General features: G+C 44.5%; 1 protein-coding gene across 2 annotated transcripts in view; it reads right to left on the bottom strand.

Annotated features, from left to right (window-relative positions):
• Nucleotides 1-24,488, bottom strand: part of VWDE (von Willebrand factor D and EGF domains) — a 176,267-nt gene that overhangs the window by 34,203 nt on the left and 117,576 nt on the right. For both annotated transcript variants that reach the window (XM_077490717.1, XM_077490718.1), the window contains 2 exons: nucleotides 13,223-13,442; nucleotides 9,612-9,746 (listed from right to left, as the gene is read on the bottom strand). In XM_077490717.1, coding sequence (XP_077346843.1) covers nucleotides 9,612-9,746; nucleotides 13,223-13,442 — 355 coding nt within the window. The remainder of the gene's footprint in view (nucleotides 1-9,611; nucleotides 9,747-13,222; nucleotides 13,443-24,488) is intronic.

Raw genomic sequence — 24,488 nt, 5'->3', positions numbered from 1 at the left:
CCTCGGCACACCGTCCCCGGTACACGGATACATCCCGTAACCCCGCCAGACGCAAGACTGGTGACCCCACAGGCACCCCTCCCCCGGGTCCACTTCACTAGTAGAACAGTCACCCACGCAAGACTGAATGGATCTGTCCTGGTCATTTTTGCATGCAGTTTTCCTTTTGTTTTATTGTATTTTTTGTTTTGTTGGTCCCCCCTATCTGCCTTGAATTTACTGTCAAGTTTACTTAATGGGCACGTCTCTGTTGAGACTCGAGAGAGTGGGAATTTTTTGCGCTCTCCTTTCCGTCCCCCTGTTGAGTGTTTATGCTCACTTTAGACTTACCGTTTTTTTTTTTGTTTTTCACACCTAGCCAAGGGCTCCCCGGTGCTCCCCCGGCCCATCCCCTACGCGGGAGGGTGGGTGGAACTCGGGGAAACCGTACTGACCTAGGCCGGAGAGCCTCTCAAGGTCAGATGCTTACTGTTGCTTTGATTACTCTGGTTCTCTTATGTGCTAACCTCTCTCTCTTTCTTTTCTTTTTGCTATCCTCCTTATCCCCCACCTCCCCCCCTATCCCAGGTGGCTCACTGTGCAGATCACGGTACTTCTTTGGTTCTCCTCCTGATGTGTGCCCGCTCCTGGCCGCCGTCTTCCGGACCCTCGCCTCCACAACAGGTAAGATACGCTCCTACTCCTTCCCCCACCTCCTCCTAAGATGGCCAAGATACTCTCTCTAAATGTCCGAGGCCTAAACTCCAATAAGAAAAGGCATCTGGCGCTGAGGGAATTTCTGCGGTCAGGCGCAGACATTATATTTGTCCAGGAGACTCACTTGGATAAGGGGGGCACCTTTGCATTTGCCTCCAAGCATTTCCCCCAAAACTACCTCTCCTCAGGTCCTTCCAAACGAGCGGGTGTGGCCATACTCATTAAACATGGGTCCCCATTCACGGAAAGGGAACACTATAGTGACCCTCATGGCCACTTCGTCATTCTTAAAGGACGATGGCGAGATCAGGACATGACCTTATGCGCTTTATACGCCCCGAATGTCAAACAGTATAGATTCCTATCGAAAACGTTCTCCCGACTATTTCAAAATGACCACGGGCTTTTGGTGGTGGGGGGTGACTTTAACCTTACCTATTCAGTGGCTGCTGATCGCCATATGGTGAACCCCCGGACATCTCCGGCTCGAGCCCTTAGGGACTCGAAGCTGTTCCGTCAACTTGCTAGACGCTATGCTCTGTTTGATGCTTGGAGGGCTCTTCATCCGGGGGATCGACAGTACACTTTCTACTCACCCCCCCATCGTACCCACTCCCGCATAGACTACTTTTTTGTTAACAACTCTACACTTAGAATCACGCGGGAGGCCTGGATACTACCAATATCTTGGTCAGACCATGCCCCTATCATGCTCACCCTTGATTTGGGTTCCCCCACCCCAAGACCCTGCAACTGGAGACTGAACACGTTCTTGCTTCAACACCTCCCGTCAGCTTCTGAGCTGACCTCCACCTTGCAATTCTACTTTGCGGAAAACAATACCCCAGACATCTCCCCTTCTATACTGTGGGAGGCTCACAAGGCGGTTATACGGGGCAGGTGTCTGGCACTATCGTCCGCCATGAAAAAGGATGCCCATGCCGTGAGGGTCCGTACGGAAAAAGAACTTGGAACCCTAGAACACCGACTGCAGCTGACCCCCACTGTGCCCCTCCTTAGGAAAATCACGAAACTCCGGACTATCCTTGGTGACCTTGCATTAGGCCGTGTAGAAAAGGCTCTGCTTAAACTAAAGCAAACTTACTATGACAAAGGCAATAAAGCGCATTCCCTGCTGGCGAAGAAGTTGCGGGAACACACCCTCATGTCCACCCCCCACCAAGTCAGAAACAACTCGGGCTCCTTATTGACCCACCCCAAAGATATAGCACACACGTTCGCAGAATTCTACACAAAACTTTACAACAATCCTGACATACCTTGTAACCCTCCCTCTCCCGACCTCTCCCTACGTATGCATCAGTACCTGGAACGTAGTGGAGTATCACGACTCCAACCTGCTGACCTGGCAGCCCTGAATGCACCGATCACAGACGAGGAATTAGAACGGACTATCAAAGCACTCCCTCCTCGTAAATCCCCGGGTCCAGACGGATTGCCTTATGAATATTATAAGGCTTTCCTCTCCATTCTGACTCCCCATATGTGCAGAATCTTCAATGCCTTCCTCCATGATACTCCTATACCACCAGATATGCAACGCTCCTTTATCACGGTGATCCCCAAACCAGACAAAGACCCCATTTCATGCGCCAACTACAGACCAATTGCCCTGCTTAACTCTGACCTCAAAATTTTTACGAAGCTACTTTCCACCCGCCTGAATGTAGTCCTTCCATCCCTCATACATAAAGACCAGGTGGGCTTTGTCCCACTCAGGCAAGCGGGCGACAACACCAGGAAGATCATCGACCTGGTGGACGTGGCGAACAGGGAGAGCTCGGCGTCCTTGCTACTCAGCCTGGATGCCGAAAAGGCCTTTGACCGTCTTGGTTGGCCCTTCCTGGTCGCTGCGCTTCGGCATGTAGGCTTCAGGGGACCCTTCCTGAGGGCGATCCAACATCTCTACACTGCCCCTACAGCCCAAGTGAGGACCCCCTTTGCCCTATCCAAATCATTCTCTATAACCAACGGCACACGGCAGGGGTGCCCACTTTCGCCCCTGCTGTTTGCGATCTGTGTAGAGCCCCTAGCCGCTACAATCAGAGGTAACCCAAGCATTAGGGGAATACCGGTCAGGGGCAAGGAGTTTAAAATCTCACTGTTTGCCGACGATATCATCCTTTCCCTGACCCAGCCTAGGGTGTCCCTTCCCAACCTTCAGGCTGAACTGGATAGCTATGGGGCCTTATCAGGATATAAAATTAACGCATCCAAATCAGAGGCTCTCCCACTAAACATCCCGGAAGCCGAAGTTTCGAGATTGCAGGCAAATTTCTCCTACCGTTGGCAGAGTACCTCCCTGAAATATCTGGGAATACACATCACCCCAAAGTTTACCACGTTATATCAGGAGAATTTCCCTTCCCTCTTTCGCTCGGTTAGAAATTTGCTCCAATCATGGAAAAAACACAAAATCTCCCTCCTAGGCCGAATCGCATCAATAAAGATGACGATCCTCCCGAAGTTACTTTATCTATTTCAAACGCTACCCATCCCGGTTCCTTACAAACATTTGAAAAAACTACAATCGGACTTACTCAAATTTGTGTGGAACTACAAAAGGCATAGAATACCCCAATCTGTCCTGATGTCGGCCCGATCGGATGGTGGACTAGCCTTTCCCAACCTCCTAAAGTACTATCAGGCGGCGCAACTCCGTGCAATAACATCATGGTTCACTCAAAGATCGTATAATAGGTGGACAGAAATTGAAAAAATCTGGATGGCCCCTACCCACCCAAACAGTCTCCTGTGGAGTGCGAATGTGGAGGTGCCCCTTGAACGCATGTTGGGACCCATGTCACAGCTTCGCCGACTTTGGCGTAGGCTGGCGCCCTCACATGCTTTGTCCTCAGACAAGTCGCCTTTAACTTCGTTTATTTGTAACCCCTCAGTGCCGGATAGCCTTACGCACCAAATGTCATACCCCTGGTCCTCGCGGGACTTGTTCCACTATGGGAATTTGATAGACCCACGATCACGTAAACTATTACCCTTCTCTGAATTGCAGACTAAGCATGAATTACCTCGCCTGGCATTCTACAGTTACTTGCAGATTCGCCACTATGCCCTGACCATAGCGCCTGGCCTACAATTCTCCCCCCCAACCCCATTTGAAAGCCTAATATTGGCGGGTACAGCTCAACGAGGCTTGATATCCAATATCTACAAAATACTGAATGTCTACTCCATGGACAACACCGGAAAACACGCATACATGCTAAAATGGGAGAAATTCCTCAATGAGGACATATCCAGAGAACAGTGGCAGGTGATATGGTCACAGGCGGCAAAAAGTTCGCTCTGCACGTTATATAAAGAAAATGCTTATAAAATAATCTTCCTATGGTATATGACCCCTGATGTACTCCACACCATCTATCCTAACACTTCCGACCGGTGCTGGAGATGTCTGCGAGATAGGGGCACCCTTTTCCACATTTACTGGACTTGCTCATTAATCGCCCCCTTCTGGAACGCGGTCCAACAACTTCTAATCAACCTCTTAGGTATACAGATCCCTATGGGTCCCAAGTTTGCCCTATTGGGACTGTCCCAACTTAAGATATCCACTCCCCGTAAAAAGTTAGTTCGACATATCCTCACAGCGGCACGGTGCCTCATCGCCCTCAATTGGAAAAAGAGGACCCCCCCTTCCGACGATACCCTATACGCTAGAATTAAAGATGTGGAGTTGATGGAGAGGATGACGGCCAGGATGCAAGATAGAACGGACGCCCACGATAAAGTGTGGGAGCTGTGGCACCTTCGGGAGGACCCACCTTGATCAGATGAACAGGCTACTGAGGTGAGGCACCTCTCCCCCCCTCCCCCACCCCTCCTTATTCTTCATCTTTACTCTCCTTCTTTCCTTTCCTCTTCTCTACCCGGAGTATTCTGTAGACTCCGACTTGTCCTTTTTACGCGATTTTTCTTTTGTGGATACACATGCTTCAAGCACGTGGTTGACATCTCAAGATCAGAGAAGAAATAGAACCTGGCATAGACTTCACTGTATACTGTCCTTCTCTTTGTTTAAACATTGTTTGGATATGAAAAGTATACACTCAAGTTATCTGAATGTGTATTGTACAACCTGATAATAAATAAATGTTATTTGATAAAAACAGGGGGTTTAGTTTGCACACATTTGCAAATACATACGTAAGCCATAGAGCCTCTTCCTGGCACCCCAGTATTATCTGCAGTCCTAACTCTATATTTTGAGAACCTCCATAGTAGAAGCACATGCATTATAATGGATAGGCAGAGGACAGGAGAGGCTTGGGGTTAACAAACTAAACCCAGTTTTTTAAAGCATGTAAGACAGAACAATTCAGTTGGTTGCAGTCTGGTCGGTAAGTTGAGTTGGTAATTTTCTTTGCTTTTTGTTTGAAATGTTTAATATTCACAGTGAAAGGTCAGAAAGTATATCCAACAGGTTTTGGGGCTTACAAATCCCCCTTCATCAGGGATGGTATGCTTGTAGAATGATGTATGCTATTGAACAGACTGTATTTTGAAATTAAGAGTAGGTAATTCCAGCATAGATGCCCTGTCTGATTACCAACCTGCAGCATACAAGCCCTGATGAATGGGGATTTGAAAACCCCCAAAACGCTTTGGCTACACTTTATTACCTTTCGTTGTGAATAGGGATGAGCCCGGTGTTCGATTCGAACCCATGTTCAAATCGAACATCGGCCGTTCGTCCGTTCGTCGACACCAGAACTTTGTGGGCCGTTCGCATCAAATTCGTGTGATACGAACGGCTCACAATGCACTGCACCAGTTGCAGTGCATTGCTGGCTAATGATTGGCCAAGCATGCACTGTGACCCCGCATGCTTGGCCAATCACAGCGCCGGCAGCGAAGAGAGCCATAATTGGCCACAGGTTGGATGCCTGTGGCCAATTATAGCTCAGGGTGTTAATACATGCCCCACACTATATAAGGCCGCCAGCGCGGCGGCCTTGTGTAGTGTGTTGCGGCGTTCATAGAGAGAAGGATAGGCAGGGACAGTGTCAGCTGTGCTTTACTTCTTTAGATAGCACTGTTACAGTGAGTGTAGTGTTCAGGGAGAGAGCAGGATAGGCAGGGACAGTGTCAGCTTTGCTTTGCTTCCTAACCTAGCGCTGTTACAGTGGGTGTAGTTTGCCTCCTGCACAGCATACACCTGAATCTACCCCCCCCCCCCATTGCTGGTGTTGTGTAGTTGATTTGTGCAACACAGGCATCTGCCTAATATTCAGTCAGTGTAGTGTGCCTCCTGCACAGCACGCACCTGCATCTACCCCCTCATTGCTGGTGTTGTGTAGTTCATTTGTGCAACACAGGCATCTGCCTAACATTAACATAACATATTTTGGGTACTGGGTTCCCCTTAATATTCATACAAGACCCAAAGGGGCTGGTAATGGGTAGGGGGGCTGATGGGGTAGCCATGCCATTTTTCTCAAAGATTTTCATCCATATTGCCAGGACAAGATATTACATTAAAGCCGCAAGCAGTTTTAAATGGCTTTTTTTCCTTTACAAATGTCATTTTGTGCAGGGACTGTTCTAAACATGGGAAACACGTGGCACTTCACAGGCATACTATAGACACCCCCCAGGTACAATATTTAAAGGAATATTTCACCTTTTTTTTTCACTTTATGCATCATTAAAATGACTGCTCCAGAAAAAACGGCCGTTTTTAAAACTTCTTTTTGCATTGATACATGTCCCTTGGGGCAGGACCCGGGTCCCCAAACCCTTTTTAGGACAATAAATTGCATATTGGCTGTTATAACTAGCACTTTAGATTTCGAACATTCGCGTCCATTGTAATTAATAGGGTTCTAACGTTTGTGCAAACTTTCGGTCCATTCGCAGGTTCTGATGCGAACCGAACCTGGGGGTTTTCGGCTCATCCCTAGTTGTGAATAATAAATATTCACTGGACTAAATTTTGAGTTGTTGTTCTTTCCTCCCATAGGGACTTTCAGACTGCTCTGGGGATCTCAAGATGTAGAGCAGCCCTTTAAGGATTCAAAATTGATACCCACTTACATGCATATCTGGGCCCAGCACTTACCAACACATTTTTTTTTTTTATACTTGCATTACAGTATGTCTATATCAAAGGATTTTCACAGCTTTTCACGGAGTGCCCATCTTTATTTCTGAGACACTGCAATTCTCTAAGATACTCTTTTTATACCCAATCACGTTACTGATGTGTTGCCAATTAACCAGTTGCCAAACTGTCAAATGAAGGCGGGGTGGTGCGTCTCTCGTTCTGGGTTGACGTCATATGACAGCATCCCAGAACAGCCACCCTCGCGTGCCCGCGGGGGTTCACAACTCGCCGATTGCAGTCCTAGCAACACGGCACGACCCCGATCTCAGTAAAAACACGCGTCCATGGCTCTTTAACTATGTGATCAGCTGTGTTACCGGTAATTGGCGCTCCTCGCCTCACACTGACAGAGTGTGTGGCAAGGAGAGCCGATCAGCAGCATCTCTTCACAGGGGGCAACAAAACATGTAATCAGGGCACTGATCATCAGTGCCCTGATTACATTATAGCACCAACAGTGTCACCAATCAGTGCCAGCAATCAGTGCCCACCAGTGCCAGTAATCAGTGCCCACCACTGCCCACAAGTGCCACCAATCGTGCCCATTAGTGATGCCAGTCAGTGCTGGCTATCAGTCCTGCCTATCAGTGTTGCCCATCAATGCCCATCACTGCTGTCCAATGCTAATCAGTATCGCCCATCAGTGCCACCCATCAATGCCAATCGTACACACGAGCGGAATGTTTTCGTCGTATATATCCAATCGTGTGTATGCTTCATATGTCACCGTGTTCTTAACGATCGGACTTTGGATGTGATCCTGTGTACGCGCAACAGTTTCAGCGGAACTCTGTTGGAAAAACCTTCGGAATTTATTCCGCCGGGAAAACCGTTCATGTGTACGTGGCATTAGTAATTCCAGCATGGGTTGCCTGTCCAACAGCCAACCTACAGCATACAAGCCTTGATGAAGGAGGGATTTGCGAGCCCTCAAAACAAATTAGACATACTTTCTAAGCTTTTGTTTTGAATAATGTTTCACTAGAATATATCTTGAGTTGTGGTGCTCTCATCCTTTTTTTTTTAAACTTGAGTTTTCTTAAGGTATTTCATCAGTATAACAGTACATCTTTCTGAGATGTGGATCCAGTTTGATAACAGATACATGGTACATATAGGTACAGTCTGCTGTGGTGCAACAGCTTACGGTTCACGACTGAAGAGTTAACAACAATTTAAAAATAGTGTGTTGCCTACAACGTGTAGATCCACACACCAGTTATAGTAGCAATAGAGCAGGTGATCCTTTTGGGTGTCACTATGTTAGGGTTGTGTTGTGAGCATAAGAAGTTAAGGGTAAACATTTAGGGTGTGCTAACCAGGGGTTCCATCTGTTTAGGAATGCGGGGACTAACAAATGGGCCCTGGCATACATGAATTCCATGAGACATTGGTTGTTTTATGACAATGCTGTTTTTTTTACAGCGGTGCTTTGGAGGGAGAGGGTTCTGGGGACTGTGCTGCCCGCTTACCTCTATCAGCAGGTGAGTTTTGATGAGGTGAGAAGTCGGGCTCAGTGCTGTCCATGTCTTCCAGAATGGGTGCTGGAACTTGTGTTGACTCTGTTGCTGGCTCGGGAGGAGGCGGAGGCGCCACTCCGGTGCCATTTTGGCTACACTGCATGCCTTTGCCTCTCTGTGTGTATAAGTCTGTGAGGTGGCATGGCGCTGTGATCCTCAGAGTTCTAGCTTCCCTCCGGTGTAGGAGAGAGGAGAGAAAGACTGCTATGGCAGGTGGAGGGTTGCTTATTGTCCCAGGGCTGAGGGGAGCTTATGGGTTAAGCGACCATCTTGCTCCATGGCCAGGGTAGCCTCCAAGGACTGTAATTCATACCCATTCAATGTGTTTAATCACTAAGATTAGGGCTAGCTTCAGAAATGTCATTCTCACTCACTTGCTTTAGGAATCTTTGTCTGCCAGTAATGTGACTGTTGGTTAAATGATTATGGTCAATTTGAACATATGACCAAGTAATGGCTTTGAAATGTCTCTGAAGAACAACTCCTTTCAAGCACATTTGTATGAACACAAAATCCTTGCACTTAAACTGTTTGAAAGAGCTTTTCCCCAGCAAGGAATTCAACTTTGGAGGCAGAGATAAAAAGTTGAATTCTCTACCAACAAGGCTAGGCCTTGAGTAAGCCCAACTGATGAAGTGCGTTGGGGGACCCTGTGTGTGGTGTATGTAAAACTGTGGAGACAGAATGGTAAGAGCACCACAGTCCAATGCTGAACACTGCCAGTAAATTGTGTACTGAAAGCGCTGAAAGCACTCCTTGACTGTAATCTTCTTTATAAACTTTTAAATGGAATGGTGAATTTTTTCTCTATGATGACGGATAGTAGCATTTTTCTAGTTCTCTCTGTGGACTATAGAACCCCCTACCCCCTTCTATGTTACAGAGATGCTGAGAGGGGAGGCTGTTTATAGTTCAAACATACTTCCTCTCCTACTGTACAGTATAGTGAATGAGCCTAATAACAGCAAGTTGATTACTTGCAGGCTTATCAGGTGGAAATAACAGAAACAAGCTTAAAAAAAAATGCAGCAACCACATCCAAGGACTGGTAAGCTGAAATATATTAAAATCTTAAATAAATATATTAATTACATTTTAAATAAAATAAATTAAATATTAAAACTATACAGTATACTGTATATATTCAATATATAACATTCTTGGATTTACATATATTTTAATCTAACCTCCAAAAGGGTCACTATTGTTGTGGAGTAAGTGTAGAATATTTAAAATCATCATCTTACCACATATCTTTCCATCTCCTTCATAGCCCTGTGGGCAAGGGCCACACTTGTAGGAACCCAAGGTGTTTGTACAAAGGACACTGGGATAGCAAGGAAAAGATAGACACTCATCAACATCTTCCTCACAAGATTTTCCTAGAAATAGATACAAGAAATGCATACAATTATTCACCATAATTTATTTTCCTAGAAGACTTTGTTGTGTGAAGAAAAAGACTAGTAAGCTAGCATAGCCTTCAGAGTGGCCGACAAACTTTCACCTTTCTCAGAACTTATTCGGGTGGTGAGGAGTGCCGGTTTATTCAATGTGTACTTAAATGTGTATTGGAGTCAACTGGCAGCTAGGCTTCCATAGATGACCCTTAGGAAAAAGTAAATATAGCATAAGGAATGAAAGCACCACTACACATCTTAAGGTCCAGAATAATATTTTATTTAAAACCGCCAACATGTTTTAGGGGTTGTTATGACAATCCCCACTTCTTCAGGGCTGAAAAGGATTCAAAACCTGAAATCTAGACCAATTTTAAAGGAAGCATGCAAAAGTTGATGCTATTAGTTCTGCCTGAAGCTTTCTTTCCCGATTCAATTTGGAAACGTTGAAGAATGGAGACTCTCACAAACCCTGAAAGACGTTTGCTTTTCTCTAACAATTTCAAGTAAAATATTATTCTGGACTTTTAGATCTAATTTTATTCATCATGCTATATTTACTGTCACCTGATATGTATAATCGGTTTTGTTAAATTCTGAAATTTGGATATATCTGAATCACAACAGTACTGAATTTCAACTAATGCAAAATAAATTATAAGGAAACAAATTATCTTAAATTCGAATTGGAAAAATTATTTGGATTAGAAAATTAGAATTTGAAATGGAACCACCTCCTAAAGGAGGAGGAGGAGCTGGACCTACTATCACAATTAGAAATGGGAAGGAGACAGAGAAATGTCACCATAATGGGGTACTTCAATTATACTGATACTGACTGGGCAGAGGGGAAAGCGCACTCATTAAAGGCTCTTCATTTCATGAATGTCTTACAGGACAACTTCATGTTCCAATTGGTGGATTCCCCAACTAGAAAGAATGCCGTGCTAGATTTATTCATTACGAACAATCCAAGTCTAATCTCAGATGTGGCAATGTGGGATAACTTGGGATCTAGCAACCACATTTAGATCACATTTAGTGTAAATCATAGAAAAAGAAGGCACTAGGGTAACACAAAAACACATTTCAAACTAGCACATTTTTCTGAACTGCGGTCATTACTACATGACATAAATTGGGACCAAATCCTAGAAAAATTGAACATGGAAGAAAAATGGGAATGCTTTAGGAGCATATTTTAATAAAGGTATCACACAGGGCATTGCAATGGGCAATAAATATAGAAGAGCAAAGGTTAAACCTGGGTGGCTAAACCGTAATTTGAAAAACCTCATTAAAGAGAAAAATGTGCCCTTTAAAAAATATAAAGGAGATGGGCCATTGTCTGCACTCCGACACTACAAGTGTAAAACACAATCAGGGCGGCTAAAAAAGATTATGAGAGATACATAGCGGAGGAGAGTAAAAAAACTCCAAAGACATTTTTTACATACATTAACAGTAAAAAGGCGAGATCAGAGCACATTGCCCACATAAAAGACGAGGACGGGAGGATGGCTACAAATGACACAGAGAAGGCAACTGTACTAAATGCCCTCTTCTCCTCAGTTTTTACACAGGAAAAGGAGGGGTGTACCAACTGCGACAGTACTGTTAGCCCTTGTACACACGGTCGGAAATTCAGACGGAAAATGTCCGATCGGACCGCGTTGTCGGATAATCCGACCGTGTGTGGGCTCCATCTGACTTTTTCCATCGTAATGTCCGACCAAGAAAGTTTGAGAGCTGGATATAAAATTTTACGACAACATGATCCGATAGGACTTTGTCCGGTCATTTGTATAGAATTCCGATCGGACAAAGTGCCACGCATGCTCAGATCAAATTACGAGACCAAAGCTATTGGCTACTAGCCTGAACGTAGTCCTGTTGTAACGTACAAATGTCATCACGTTCCGAACGATCGGATTTTCCGACAACTTTGTCCTACCGTGTGTATGCAACACCAGTTTCGGACAAAATCCGTCGGAAAAAATCTGTCCGATTTTGTTGTCGGAATGTCCGACCGTGTGTACAAGGGCTTAGAGTCACAACACAGGATGTACCCTCGTGGCTAAAAGAGACTGGAGTCAAGGAAAGACTAGATAAACTTAATACAAATAAATCACCAAGACTGGATGGCTTACACTGGAGAGTCCTCAGAGAACTCTTGTTCCTAATCTTTGCAGACAGCATACTGACAGGAATTGTACCAGCTGATTGGAGAAAAGCCAATGTGGTACCAATATTCAAAAAAGGGCAGAGACAAATCCCTGAAAAGGAAAGGCTAATCAGCCTAACATCAATAGTGGGTAAATTATTGGAGGGGATTATAATTTGAATCTCAAATTGGTTTTAGGATAAAAAATATACATGAATCCGAATATAAAAATTACATTTTGAAAATGAATCATTTTAACATAACGAATATAATGAAATTCAATTTTTAACTTAACAAACTAATCTGAAACTAAACAAGACAAAATGTTTTGGTTTTGCCTATCTCTACTTTCACCCTTCTCACACAGTTCAAGATGGAAGATATAATACTTATACATTTTCTGAGTCTGTTCTGCTTCCTCCTGGTTATAATAATTCCATCGAAAACTTAAAAAAATGGCTTCTGTATGAAAGCCCCCATAGCAGTAGGAGGTAAAGTTTAGCCAGATAGAATGATGGCTGTTACACCTTCAGCTACAAATAGACAAATAGAGTTAAAAGATCTCGAGAGAACAGTCCATTACTGGATTGTATGTTTTTTATTTTTTTTAGCAAATCATAATAATCCTTTGAGATAAGGGTCCTGCCAAGGGTGTCTCTCCCTCCCTCCACACTGACTTTATAAATGGGCTTTGTTGGCCAATATTAAAGAGATGCTATCACCAGATCATTCATTTCACATTTTTACATACTTACTGTCCCAAATACTTTATATCTGTCATCGTATTACATTTAGAGATCTCTAGATTAGCTGCTAGAGGCAACTACAATGACTCAACCTGATTGCTTAAGGTCCCGATTATGTCTTCTGTCTCTGGGATCCTATTGATGAGATCTCTGCACTGGGTTCCTGGCCCTACACACATGTTGTACACCATCCCTCCCACATTTTTTTTAAATTTCATATTATGGAAAATCTATAACAGGAGGAGCTGGAAAACACAAAGGTGGACAGGTACAGAGCTGGTAATGTTGGCAGAAGAGATCACTGTTGGAGTATCCAAGACATACAAGAAGCCAGGGAACGCCTCATCTCCCTGACTTTCACCTCTAATAAAAATAGCATTTTTGACTGGACTCTTTATGACCTTCAAACCACTAAGCCAGATATTAATTATTTGTTATCAATAAATAACAGCATTCTTTTAATAAATGTCCTGCAGTTGAGATCAAACATATCTTTTGGTAAATGATTCTCACTCGGTGTACAGTACATCCGGTCATTCTTGACCCACCTTTCAGACCTGTAGGGCATTCGCAGTGATAGCCATTGACCTCATCTATACATTTTCCTGCACCGCATGGATTAGACTGACAGTCATCAGTGTCCGTTTCACAGTTCTCTCCTTCAAATCCTGGTGTGCAGACACATAGATATTCCCCTTTTCCTGGTGGGAAGTTAATATTTGCCACGCATGATCCACCATTTTTGCAGCCACATGCTTTCACTAGAACCTGAGAACACAAAATAAGACCACATGCAGCAACAAAATAGGTAAAATAAGACATATTACAGAGTTTACTGTGGACCTGAACCCAAAAAGTTAAGACGTGCTATCTTATAATGAGCATCCAGAGCAGGGTTCTCCAAACTTTCTAAACAAAGGGCTAGTTTATAGTCCTTAAAAATTTAGGAGGGCCAAACTGTGGCCAGCAGGATTGGAAATTTTTCCTGGCATCAGTGGGAGTAAACATCACCACATTTGGTATTAGGAGGAGGGATTGTGCCCCATCGATGGTATAATTGTGAGGAATTGTGCCCCATTGTTGGAATTATTAGGAGGAATAGTGCCCAATCAGTGGTGTCAGTGGGATAAATAGTGTCCTATCATTGGTGTCAGTGGGAGGAATAGTGCTCCATCATTGGTATCAGTGGGATAAATAGTGTCCTATCATGGGTGTCAGTGGGAGGAATAGTGTCCTATCGTTGGTGTCAGTGGGAGGAATAGTGCCCCATTGTTGGTGTCAGTGGGAGGAATAGTGCCCCATTGTTGGTGTCAGTGGGAGGAATAGTGCCCCATTGTTGGTGTCAGTGGGAAGAATAGTGCCCCATTGTTGGTGTCAGTGGGAAGAATAGTGCCCCATTGTTGGTGTCAGTGGGAGGAATAGTGCCCCATTGTTGGTGTTCCAATGGCCGGATAAAGGCAAGCACAGGGCCACATCCGGCTCCCAGAGCGTGATATGATTCAGAACAAAACAAAAACTTTAGTAAGCGTCCAAACTTACCAAGGGGTCTCCATCAGAATCCCCCTTACATTAGGGTCCTCCCCTGTATCAAGGTCACATCAGAGTCCCCCTTAGATTGGGGTACGCATCAAAGTTACCCCTTACATTAAGGCCCCCATCAAAGTTCCCCTCTGCATCAGAGAACACCCATGCATTAGGGAATCCCACTTACATCAGAAGTCCCCATCAGAGCTCCTCTTACATCAGAGTTGTTTCTTACATTAGGGTCCCTATCAGCACCCCCCCCCCCCTTACATCAGGGTCTCCATTAAAGATCTTTTATGCATCAGAGACCTTTCTTACATTGGGGTCCCTATCAGGGGACCCCTTACATCAGGGTACCCATCAAAGCTCCTTTTACATTAGGGTCCCGTTCAGAGCCCCCACATACATCAGGGTTCCTATCAACACTGTAAAGCTTACCATATGGCTGTAGCAGCAGAGCAAGAGCTGTAGCAGATCTGCATGAGGTTCCATCCTACTGTGAATGCTGGGGCAATATGTTGCTGGTTGCTAAGATGCAAGCATTCCCAGCAACCAATAACAGGGTAATGACAGCACAGCAGGGAGGGGGGGTTGTTAACGGAAGACCTGCACTGGAGACTACATGAGGGAGGTAAGGGGTGCGGGGGTGGGGTTGTTAAAGCGGAGACCATAGGCAACCTCTGCTGACCTGAATCCTCAAACTGTACCCATTGTGAATACACCACTGCTCCTAGCTGCAGGCAAGAAAAACTTGTAGCAGGTCAGATGTGGCCCAGGGGCCATAGATTGTATAGTATACTTGTAAAATCCTTTTCTCAGAGTAAAATGAAGGACACAGCTTGATAGTAAGAAACCTAGTAGTATATTCTTGGGTTTCTAACTCTTAAACCGTGTCCCTCACTAGGCGATGGAGAAAAGTTGATTGAAGTAATGTAAAAGTAATGACCTGAAAAGTCTACCTTGTGTCTTGAATGCCTGCTGAAAAATAACAGTGCACTGCTGTACCTGCCTCTTAGCTGTATATCTGCAGTGAGTTTATTGAAGGCACTTCTTCTTATGACTGCTACTCTCAACAGATCTGGAGTGAGATTTGGTGATGTCACTACTGTGCTGCTCACTGTTTTCCTTGCTGAAGAGGAAGCTGTACCTGAGGACCTGCAGTGTAAGGATCTCCTTGCTACTGCTTTATCCATTCTATGAATCTGTGATTCCTCCTCTCTTGCTGCTTCTTGAATATTCCTTCACCAGTCATCAGGGAGGCAGCGCTGACATGAAGAAGCAAAACCCCCATGGTGGCCATCCCCACATTGAGACACAGTGTAGAACAAAGTACGGTAAATCAGTTATATATTAATTGCAAGGAAGCCATAGGCAATACTAATAATACTAATAACTAGTCTTTGGACCTCTGCTTGCTTTTTGTTTGGCACAGCTTCTACAGTGTAAGTAAAAAAAAACGATCAAAAACAGCGCATCAAAGGGACTAGTAGATTGATGTGAAAAAGACTTTAAAATGTCATTTATTAAATGTAAAAAATAAACACAGACATCTGATCCCTGCAGGATCTCAAACACATAAAAAACACCAATCATAAAACGGACAGATGTTTGATAATGAAAAGCTCCTCAGATCTCTCAATTATAACTTTGGAAAGGTCAAAACCAACGACCAATGTGCACAGCTTTCGAATGCCTAATGAATGCAATCAATCATCTGAAAGAACCCAAAAAGTCAGTGTAAACGAATGGAACAACGTTTCTAGGGACACTCACTTCATAGGTGTTCAATGGGCTGCAGAGCTGATGAGTCCAGTCTGATGACCGAGGGGGAGGTGTTTATTTCAGCTCCATCTGAAGCGTTCGGCTTGGAGGCAGAGGTGTAATGCTGCACGCTAGGTGGTAAGGATCAAGCTTAGTCACCAGATGATATCAGCTGTACACATAGGCAGCTTGGAGAACGCTGCACGGCCTGCAGTGCGGCTTGTCCGAGCGGCTGTGGATCACATGAGAGGCTTGTCACGTGGAAGGCTGTGAAGGGGAAGGTTGCTATGCCGACTCTCCTGCTTACATGTTTCGCGCTCCTGCGCTTTGTCAAAGCTGGAGCGGCATACAGCAACCAGAAAGATAAAGGCATCGGGTAGTGTGTAGGGGCGGGGACTGTCGAAGTCTCTCAGGTTAACCCCTAATGTGTCACTAAGCCTCCTGCAGTTAAAACCTTATTAGACAGGGGTCTGTGTCAGTGAAAGAACTGTTAGAAAACATCTAATAGGAAATGTGGATTGAAACCTATGGTTGACACAGTGGTGTAGTGGTTAGCACTCTCACCTAGCAGCAAGCAGGACGCTGGTTCGATTCCCAACCACGCCACCACCCGCCTGAAGCTTGTATGTTCTCCCTGTGCCTGTGTGGGTTTCCATGGGGATATTAAAGGATATATTAAAGGATATACAGAAGGGAGAAGAATGCTATGGATAAAAGGACACTGTAAGTTAAAAAAACACTGTAAGTTAAAAAAACTCAAGGGGGGGAAAAAATGCGGAGACCAAGGGCAAAAAAACAAATTATTTAAAAGATATATTTTATATTATTATTATTAAGTCCTTTCCTATAGGATAGTTAGAATAAATATATTAGCTACTCTTCGTTCATAAAAAAAAAAAAAAAAAAAAAAAAAAAAAAAAAAAAGAATTCTTGAAGACTTGTGGAGCGAGTGTCATATCTCAAGCCAAACACAATATCCCTTTACAGAACCAGCGATAATTCATACTCATCTGAAACCGGCGTCCACCTTTAACCCAACCCATTCTAAGGGCCCCTTTATTGAGACTTTTTACCAAGTGGTTTATAAAGAATTTATTGAGTTATGCAATACAACCAATAACAAAAAACAAGCTAATCTAAATAAATTTGAACAACAGGCTCTTCATAACCTTACCACCAACAAGAACATTGTGGTCAAACAAGCCGATAAAGGAGGGAGTCTAGTCGTACAGGACATGGGCGACTACCTTGGCGAAGCCAATCGCCTGTTATCTGATACGACTACATATCAAAAACTTCAAACCGACCCCCTTCCAATTTACCAGCGTGATTTAATTACGTTGGTAGACAAAGCTCAAAAAGATGGGGTGTTAAATCCCCAAGAAAAACGATTCCTCCTCCCCAAAGTCTGCAGCACCCCTTACTTTTATCATCTCCCCAAGGTTCACAAGTCCCTTACTAACCCTCCGGGTAGACCAATAGTGGCCAGTACTAATAGTTTCACTAGCGGCCTTTCGGCCTATATAGATCACATCTTACAGCCATTGGTGGTGCAACTTCCTTCCTATATTAAGGACTCCAGTCAGGTGATTGAGGTTATGGAAAACTACAGATGGTCTGACGAATATATGTGGGCCTCTTTAGACGTCAACTCGCTTTATACTTCTATACCCCACGAAGTGGGACTGAATGCAATACAACACTTTTTGAGCATTGATGAAAGCATGAACTCCAAACAGTCTGAATTTTTATTATTGAGCATAGAGTTCTGCTTGAAACATAACTACTTCACCTTTTTAGACCAATTTTTCCTCCAGCGCCAAGGTACAGCCATGGGAGCCAGTTTTGCCCCGGTATATGCGAACCTCACCATGGGCTTTTGGGAGGAACAAAAAATCTGGAGAAACAATCCTTTTGCTGAGTTTATCGTATTTTATGGTCGTTATATAGATGACATTTTGCTCATATGGAGTGGCGGAGTTGAGACTTTTTCCTCCTTCGTCACTTATTGCAACAACAATTCTATGGGTCTATCTTTCACATCGGTCATCGACCAAAACCATCTGGTCTTTTTGGACCTTGTACTTTCTCATAATGAGCATAGTGTCACCACTAGCAACCATATTAAACCCACAGCAGGCAACTCTTACCTTCATTATAAGAGTTGCCATCACCCTGCTTGGAAGAAAAATATTCCTAGCGGTCAGTTCCAAAGGTTACGCAGAAACTGTACCTCAACTGAGGACTATACACAACAAGGCCAGCAGATGGCAAAAAAATTCTTAGAAAAAGAATACCCAGATGATTTAGTTACACAGGCCTTTATGGAACACGCAACCAAGCATTCACCTACGAAAAAACGTCCCAAAAATTCCACTAATGACTATACTACAATTAGGTTTATTTCTACCTTTAACACACAATATAAACATATGTCTAAAATAATTCTTAAACATTACGATATCCTAAAGCTGGATCCGATTTTAGCACCACTCCTTCCGGTCAGACCCCAAATCACTTTTAGACGCTCTCGTACAATCAAAAATATTATTGCTCCCAATAAACTTATAAAATCCAATAGAAAGGATAATAATATATTCCCTGATATTAGGATGTACTTTGATAATAGATGTGGGATTTTTAAATGTCGTAAAAGAGGTTGTTATACTTGTCAGTCCATCCCCAATGGCCAATCCACCATCACTACATCCAAAGGAAAAACCTTTGAGATTAAACAATTCATCACGTGTTCTACAGAATACGTAATATATGTTTTACGTTGTCCCTGTGGCCTCCTTTATGTAGGCCGCACTATGCGGGCCCTACGAGTCAGGGTGGGCGAACATCGCCGCCTGATTAAAGAGGGCTGCATTCAACACAGCGTGCCACGCCATTTTCGCCATTGTCATGATAAAAACTTTAAAGAAATGGAGGTCCTTGCAATTGAGGCTATCCCCAAGGGTACCCTAACGGCCAACGAAAGATTCTCCCACCTTTGTCGCAGGGAGACCTTCTGGATATATCTTATGGGGTCTCTCTCGCCTGATGGCCTCAATGAAGACATTGACATCCTCAGCATAACCTCTTGATATAGGTTACTCAGATATAGTCGCTACTCATCGTTCATGACCGCCACCCTACATTTTTTATAGAAAATATATTTTCATTTTCTTTCATTTTCCTTTTTTTTTTTTTTTTTTTTTTTTTTTTTTTTTTTTTTTTTTTTTTTTTTTTATGAACGAAGAGTAGCTAATATATTTATTCTAACTATCCTATAGGAAAGGACTTAATAATAATAATATAAAATATATCTTTTAAATAATTTGTTTTTTTGCCCTTGGTCTCCGCATTTTTTCCCCCCCTTGAGTTTTTTTAACTTACAGTGTTTTTTTAACTTACAGTGTCCTTTTATCCATAGCATTCTTCTCCCTTCTGTATATCCTTTAATATCCCCATGGAAACCCACACAGGCACAGGGAGAACATACAAGCTTCAGGCGGGTGGTGGCGTGGTTGGGAATCGAACCAGCGTCCTGCTTGCTGCTAGGTGAGAGTGCTAACCACTACACCACTGTGTCAACCATAGGTTTCAATCCACATTTCCTATTAGATGTTTTCTAACAGTTCTTTCACTGACACAGACCCCTGTCTAATAAGGTTTTAACTGCAGGAGGCTTAGTGACACATTAGGGGTTAACCTGAGAGACTTCGACAGTCCCCGCCCCTACACACTACCCGATGCCTTTATCTTTCTGGTTGCTGTATGCCGCTCCAGCTTTGACAAAGCGCAGGAGCGCGAAACATGTAAGCAGGAGAGTCGGCATAGCAACCTTCCCCTTCACAGCCTTCCACGTGACAAGCCTCTCATGTGATCCACAGCCGCTCGGACAAGCCGCACTGCAGGCCGTGCAGCGTTCTCCAAGCTGCCTATGTGTACAGCTGATATCATCTGGTGACTAAGCTTGATCCTTACCACCTAGCGTGCAGCATTACACCTCTGCCTCCAAGCCGAACGCTTCAGATGGAGCTGAAATAAACACCTCCCCCTCGGTCATCAGACTGGACTCATCAGCTCTGCAGCCCATTGAACACCTATGAAGTGAGTGTCCCTAGAAACGTTGTTCCATTCGTTTACACTGACTTTTTGGGTTCTTTCAGATGATTGATTGCATTCATTAGGCATTCGAAAGCTGTGCACATTGGTCGTTGGTTTTGACCTTTCCAAAGTTATAATTGAGAGATCTGAGGAGCTTTTCATTATCAAACATCTGTCCGTTTTATGATTGGTGTTTTTTATGTGTTTGAGATCCTGCAGGGATCAGATGTCTGTGTTTATTTTTTACATTTAATAAATGACATTTTAAAGTCTTTTTCACATCAATCTACTAGTCCCTTTGATGCGCTGTTTTTGATCGTTTTTTCTGCTGCATCCATTTTTTACCAAGTCCATAATGGGTTAACAGCCGCACATTGAGACCATCTACAGGACATTTATTTAAATAAACAAACATCCCACGAGATAGTCAAACGCTCTTAAAGAGACCATTCATTTGTGCGCCAACTTTATCTTGTTTTGTTCTACAGTGTAAGTCCAGTGTGTATTGGACCTCTACAGAGAGATCCTTGCTTCCACTCATAGCCCTTGTACACACGGTCGGACATTCCGACAACAAAATCCGTCGGATTTTGTCCGAAACTTGTGTTGCATACACATGGTCGGACAAAGTTGTTGGAAAGTACGTAACGTGACGACGTTATTTCATTACGACGGGACTACGTTCAGGCTAGTAGCCAATAGCTTTGGTCTAGGAATTTGATCTGAGCATGCGTGGCACTTTGTCCGATCGGAATTCTCTACACACTATCGGACAAAGTCCGATTGGATCATGCTGTCGGAAAGTTTTATAGCCCAGCTCTAAAACTTTGTCTGTCAGATATACCGATGGAAACAGTCCGATGGAGTACACACACAGTCGGATTATCCGACAACACGGTCCGATCGGACATTTTACGTCGGAATGTCCGACCGTGTGTACAAGGGAATAGAGTAAGGTTCCTTCTCTTTGGCCTTTTGTACTCAGGCTTTGATTGCATTCCAAAGAAACAAACTAAGACTTTGCACACGTTTTTTTCTGATGCCCCTGGAATGTTTTTATGTAATTTAAACTGAAGTGCATAAAGCCTGAAGAAGAGATCTAAGTTATCCTGAAAGCTTGCATCTTTACTAGCCAATAAAGAGGATCCCTTATACACCCAAAGTTCTGCATTAATCGACGACTAATACAACACAATACTACTGTACTTATCTAATGTTACTGGTCTTACTAAAAGTTTTGTTAGGCTGAAAGGGCTCTTGCACACGGGCATTGTGGCTTTTTTTTATTTAAATTTTTGATGCAGCTTATTGCTTTCAATGGAACTGCGCATATCAGTAAACCAGCAACATATTTAGATCATAAAAAAAAAAAGGACAAAGACCTGGGTAACTGGTGAGTATTTTGCATAGGAAAGTATGCATGCATAAATCACACCTCCACTTGAGTAATAGATTATGGTATAGCTAGAAGAATTTTTAAACATGTATATATGCATATATTGTGTGTCAATGAACACGGTATACAGACCATATATATGTTTCCACCATATACAGTATACAGTAAGTACTGTGTACAAGAAGCCTAAAGCCGCGTACACACGGGCGGACTGTCTGGCCTACTTAGTCCGCCGAAACACATTTCAGCGGACAGTCCGCTCGTGTGTGGGCTTCAGCGGACTTTTTCAGCGTGCAGTCTGGCGGACTAAGTATTTCGGAATGTTGGAAATACTGTCTGTTGGACTCGCATTTCAGCGGACAGTCCGCCCGTGTGTGTGCCAGTCCGCCGTACTTTTGAAATGAGCGGACTTTTCCCGCCCGGAGAAAAGTCCGCTCATTTCGAGCGGGTATCCAGGTATGGACTTAAAGGGGAACCCCAACGCCGAAAAAAATCGGCGTGGGGGTCCCCCCCAAGTCCACAACAGACCCTTGTCCGAGCACGCTACCCGGCCGGCCAGGAAAGGGGGGCGAGCGAGCGCCCCCCCTCCTGAGCCGTACAAGCCACGTGCCCTCAACATGGGGGGGTGCCTTGGGGAAGGGGGGGCCGCGAGGCCCCCCCACCCCAAAGCACCTTGTCCCCATGTTGATGAGGACAAGGGCCTCATCCCGACAACCCTGGCCGTTGGTTGTCGGGGTCTGCGGGCGGGGGGCTTATCGGAATCCGGGAGCCCCCTTTAATAAGGGGGCCCCCGGATACCGGCCCCCCACCCTATGTGAATGAGTATGGGGTACAATGTACCCCTACCCATTCACCTGTAAAATAAAAGTACAAAAAAAAACACAACACACGAGATAAAATACTTTATTGCACAGCTCCGGGGGTCTTCCGTCTTCGGGGGTCTTCTCGCCGGACTCCTCCGCTATCTTCTTGTAGCTCTTTTACTAGCGGAGGAGTCCGGCTTTCTTCCTCGCCGCCGGCCTCTTCTCCCGACTTCGGGGGTCTTGTCCCCCTCTTCGGTTCTTCTGCCGGGCCACCGCGCCTTCTTATAGCTCTTTTACAGGTGGTGGCCCAGTCTTCTGTCGCCGCGGTTCCCCTTTAAGTCCATTCCAGGCGGCGGGGTCAGCGACGTCTCCTTCGCGGGCCCCGCCTACCTGGAGACGCGCTCGAAATGAGCGGACTTTCCTCCGCGTGTGTGGGCGAGTCCGTTCATTTCAAAAGTAGGGCGGGTAGTATGGCGGACTTAGTCCGCCGTATTAGTCCGCTCAAAAAGTGCCGTGTGTGGGCAAGTCCGTTCATTCGAAAGTATGACAGACTGTCCGTTGGATTGTCTGACGGACTAAGTTGGCCAGACAGTCCACCACGTGTGTACGCGGCTTTATAGGTGATCTCCAATGTGGTATAGAATCAGAAAGTGGTAGGAAGCCTTGGATATATATTTTAGGATGGAGTTGGCCTTATGCTTTTTATTTCATTTATGTATTTATTTTGTTTTGGGAGCAAAAATCTTTCATCAAATGACCAAATGAACTAAAGCCGACTCTTTGTGTTTTGGCATTTCTGCCTGGCTGCCCCAACCTTATCTAGACTATCTGAAATAAATCATCTTTCATCCAGATTCCACGAGAGTCAGGCAGGATACATTCTCATTTTATGATATATATGTAGAAGGGTGAAGATATCATCACACACTTCTCTATGGTGTCCAGAACTTTGATGTTCATGAGATGCCGGGATGAAGGTTTCCCCAGTAAATCACCACCTCTAGGGCTTCAAAGGCATTCTATCTCTGTGATCTCTGTGACATAATTATTAATAGAGGAGCCACTTCCAGACAGTCAATGTTTGAGCATGTGCATCAGAATGACTTAAAAAAACAAAACCTGAATAATAACAACATTCCTTCTTTGAATTTTATCATTCAGGACGTACTGACACTGGCGCTAAAGTAAAGCTGGGCATACACTTATGCCAGCCGTACAATAATAGCTTATTTTTATCCAGCCTGGGGGCTAAATGAGAAAAAGTTGACAGGTGCTTCCATCCATGGTACATAGCGTGCAGTGGCGGCCGGTGGAATATTTTTGGGGGGGAGCGGCAAACAGTATGCCGCCCCCCCCCAGTTGGTCATCGGTAGCACTTACCCCATCACTGGCAGCTTCCCCTGATTGACAGCAGCCTCCTGTTGTCCTGCTCTCCACGGGTCATCGAGGCGACGGCAGCAGTGGCTTACGTTTTCTTCCTCAGAGGCCAATCAGGTTGCTTTTTTTTGACCAATTGGAAAACGGGTCTCACACACGCTTCTGATTGGCCGGATCGAGGGTCAGTGTTTAATTCGCTGTTGTAACATGCCTGGGTGGGATCAGATCGCATTTTCTTTGAGACCTGAGCCCACCCTATTTAGAAGCCTATTAGAGTCTCTGGCTCTAATCAGGTGCTTAAAAAAATGAATGCGCCCTGATGCGCCCTGTGCCCTGAAAAGGGTCGGAACGCATGAATAGGGGGTGGACGTGGATAGATTCATGCTATGTATGAATTTATCTATTGCATATAGGGGGTGGTGTAGAGAGAGGGGGCGACGCCCGGGCGCCCCTAATGGATGGCCCGCCACCGACAGCGTGGATGGATGAATTTTTTGCTGCAGCTATTGTATTTTTACAGCTAATCCTGGCCTGTGAACTGGATGAAAGAAATCTAAGAGCTTGTGCTGGCAGCTCCTTTTACGATAAAATGTTACGTTTTACAGTGCTGACTGGTGTAATCCAATGTAAGTTATGAACTGAAGAGATGGCTCCTCTGGACAGACTTCTGTGCACAGGCTAATACATGTTCCCTCTTGTGCTCGCAGGAATTGGGCAAATGCTAATGCACATGCGCATACACCCGTGTGTGCTGGCGCTCACGTGCACTTGTAACAGCAAAGCAGGGTAATTAAACTGGGCCAGCGCTCAGGATCAGTGCTGCTTTGTCCTCATCCTCCTGTGTATTCTCTGATTCTG

Source organism: Lithobates pipiens, unplaced genomic scaffold (assembly GCF_037356315.1).
Source record: "Lithobates pipiens isolate NorthernLeopardFrog02 unplaced genomic scaffold, aLitPip1_a1.2 Scaffold_19, whole genome shotgun sequence".
Taxonomy (NCBI): Eukaryota; Metazoa; Chordata; class Amphibia; order Anura; family Ranidae; genus Lithobates; species Lithobates pipiens.
The sequence above is the reverse complement of the archived record's forward strand: the minus strand, read 5'-3'. Positions and strand labels throughout refer to the sequence as shown.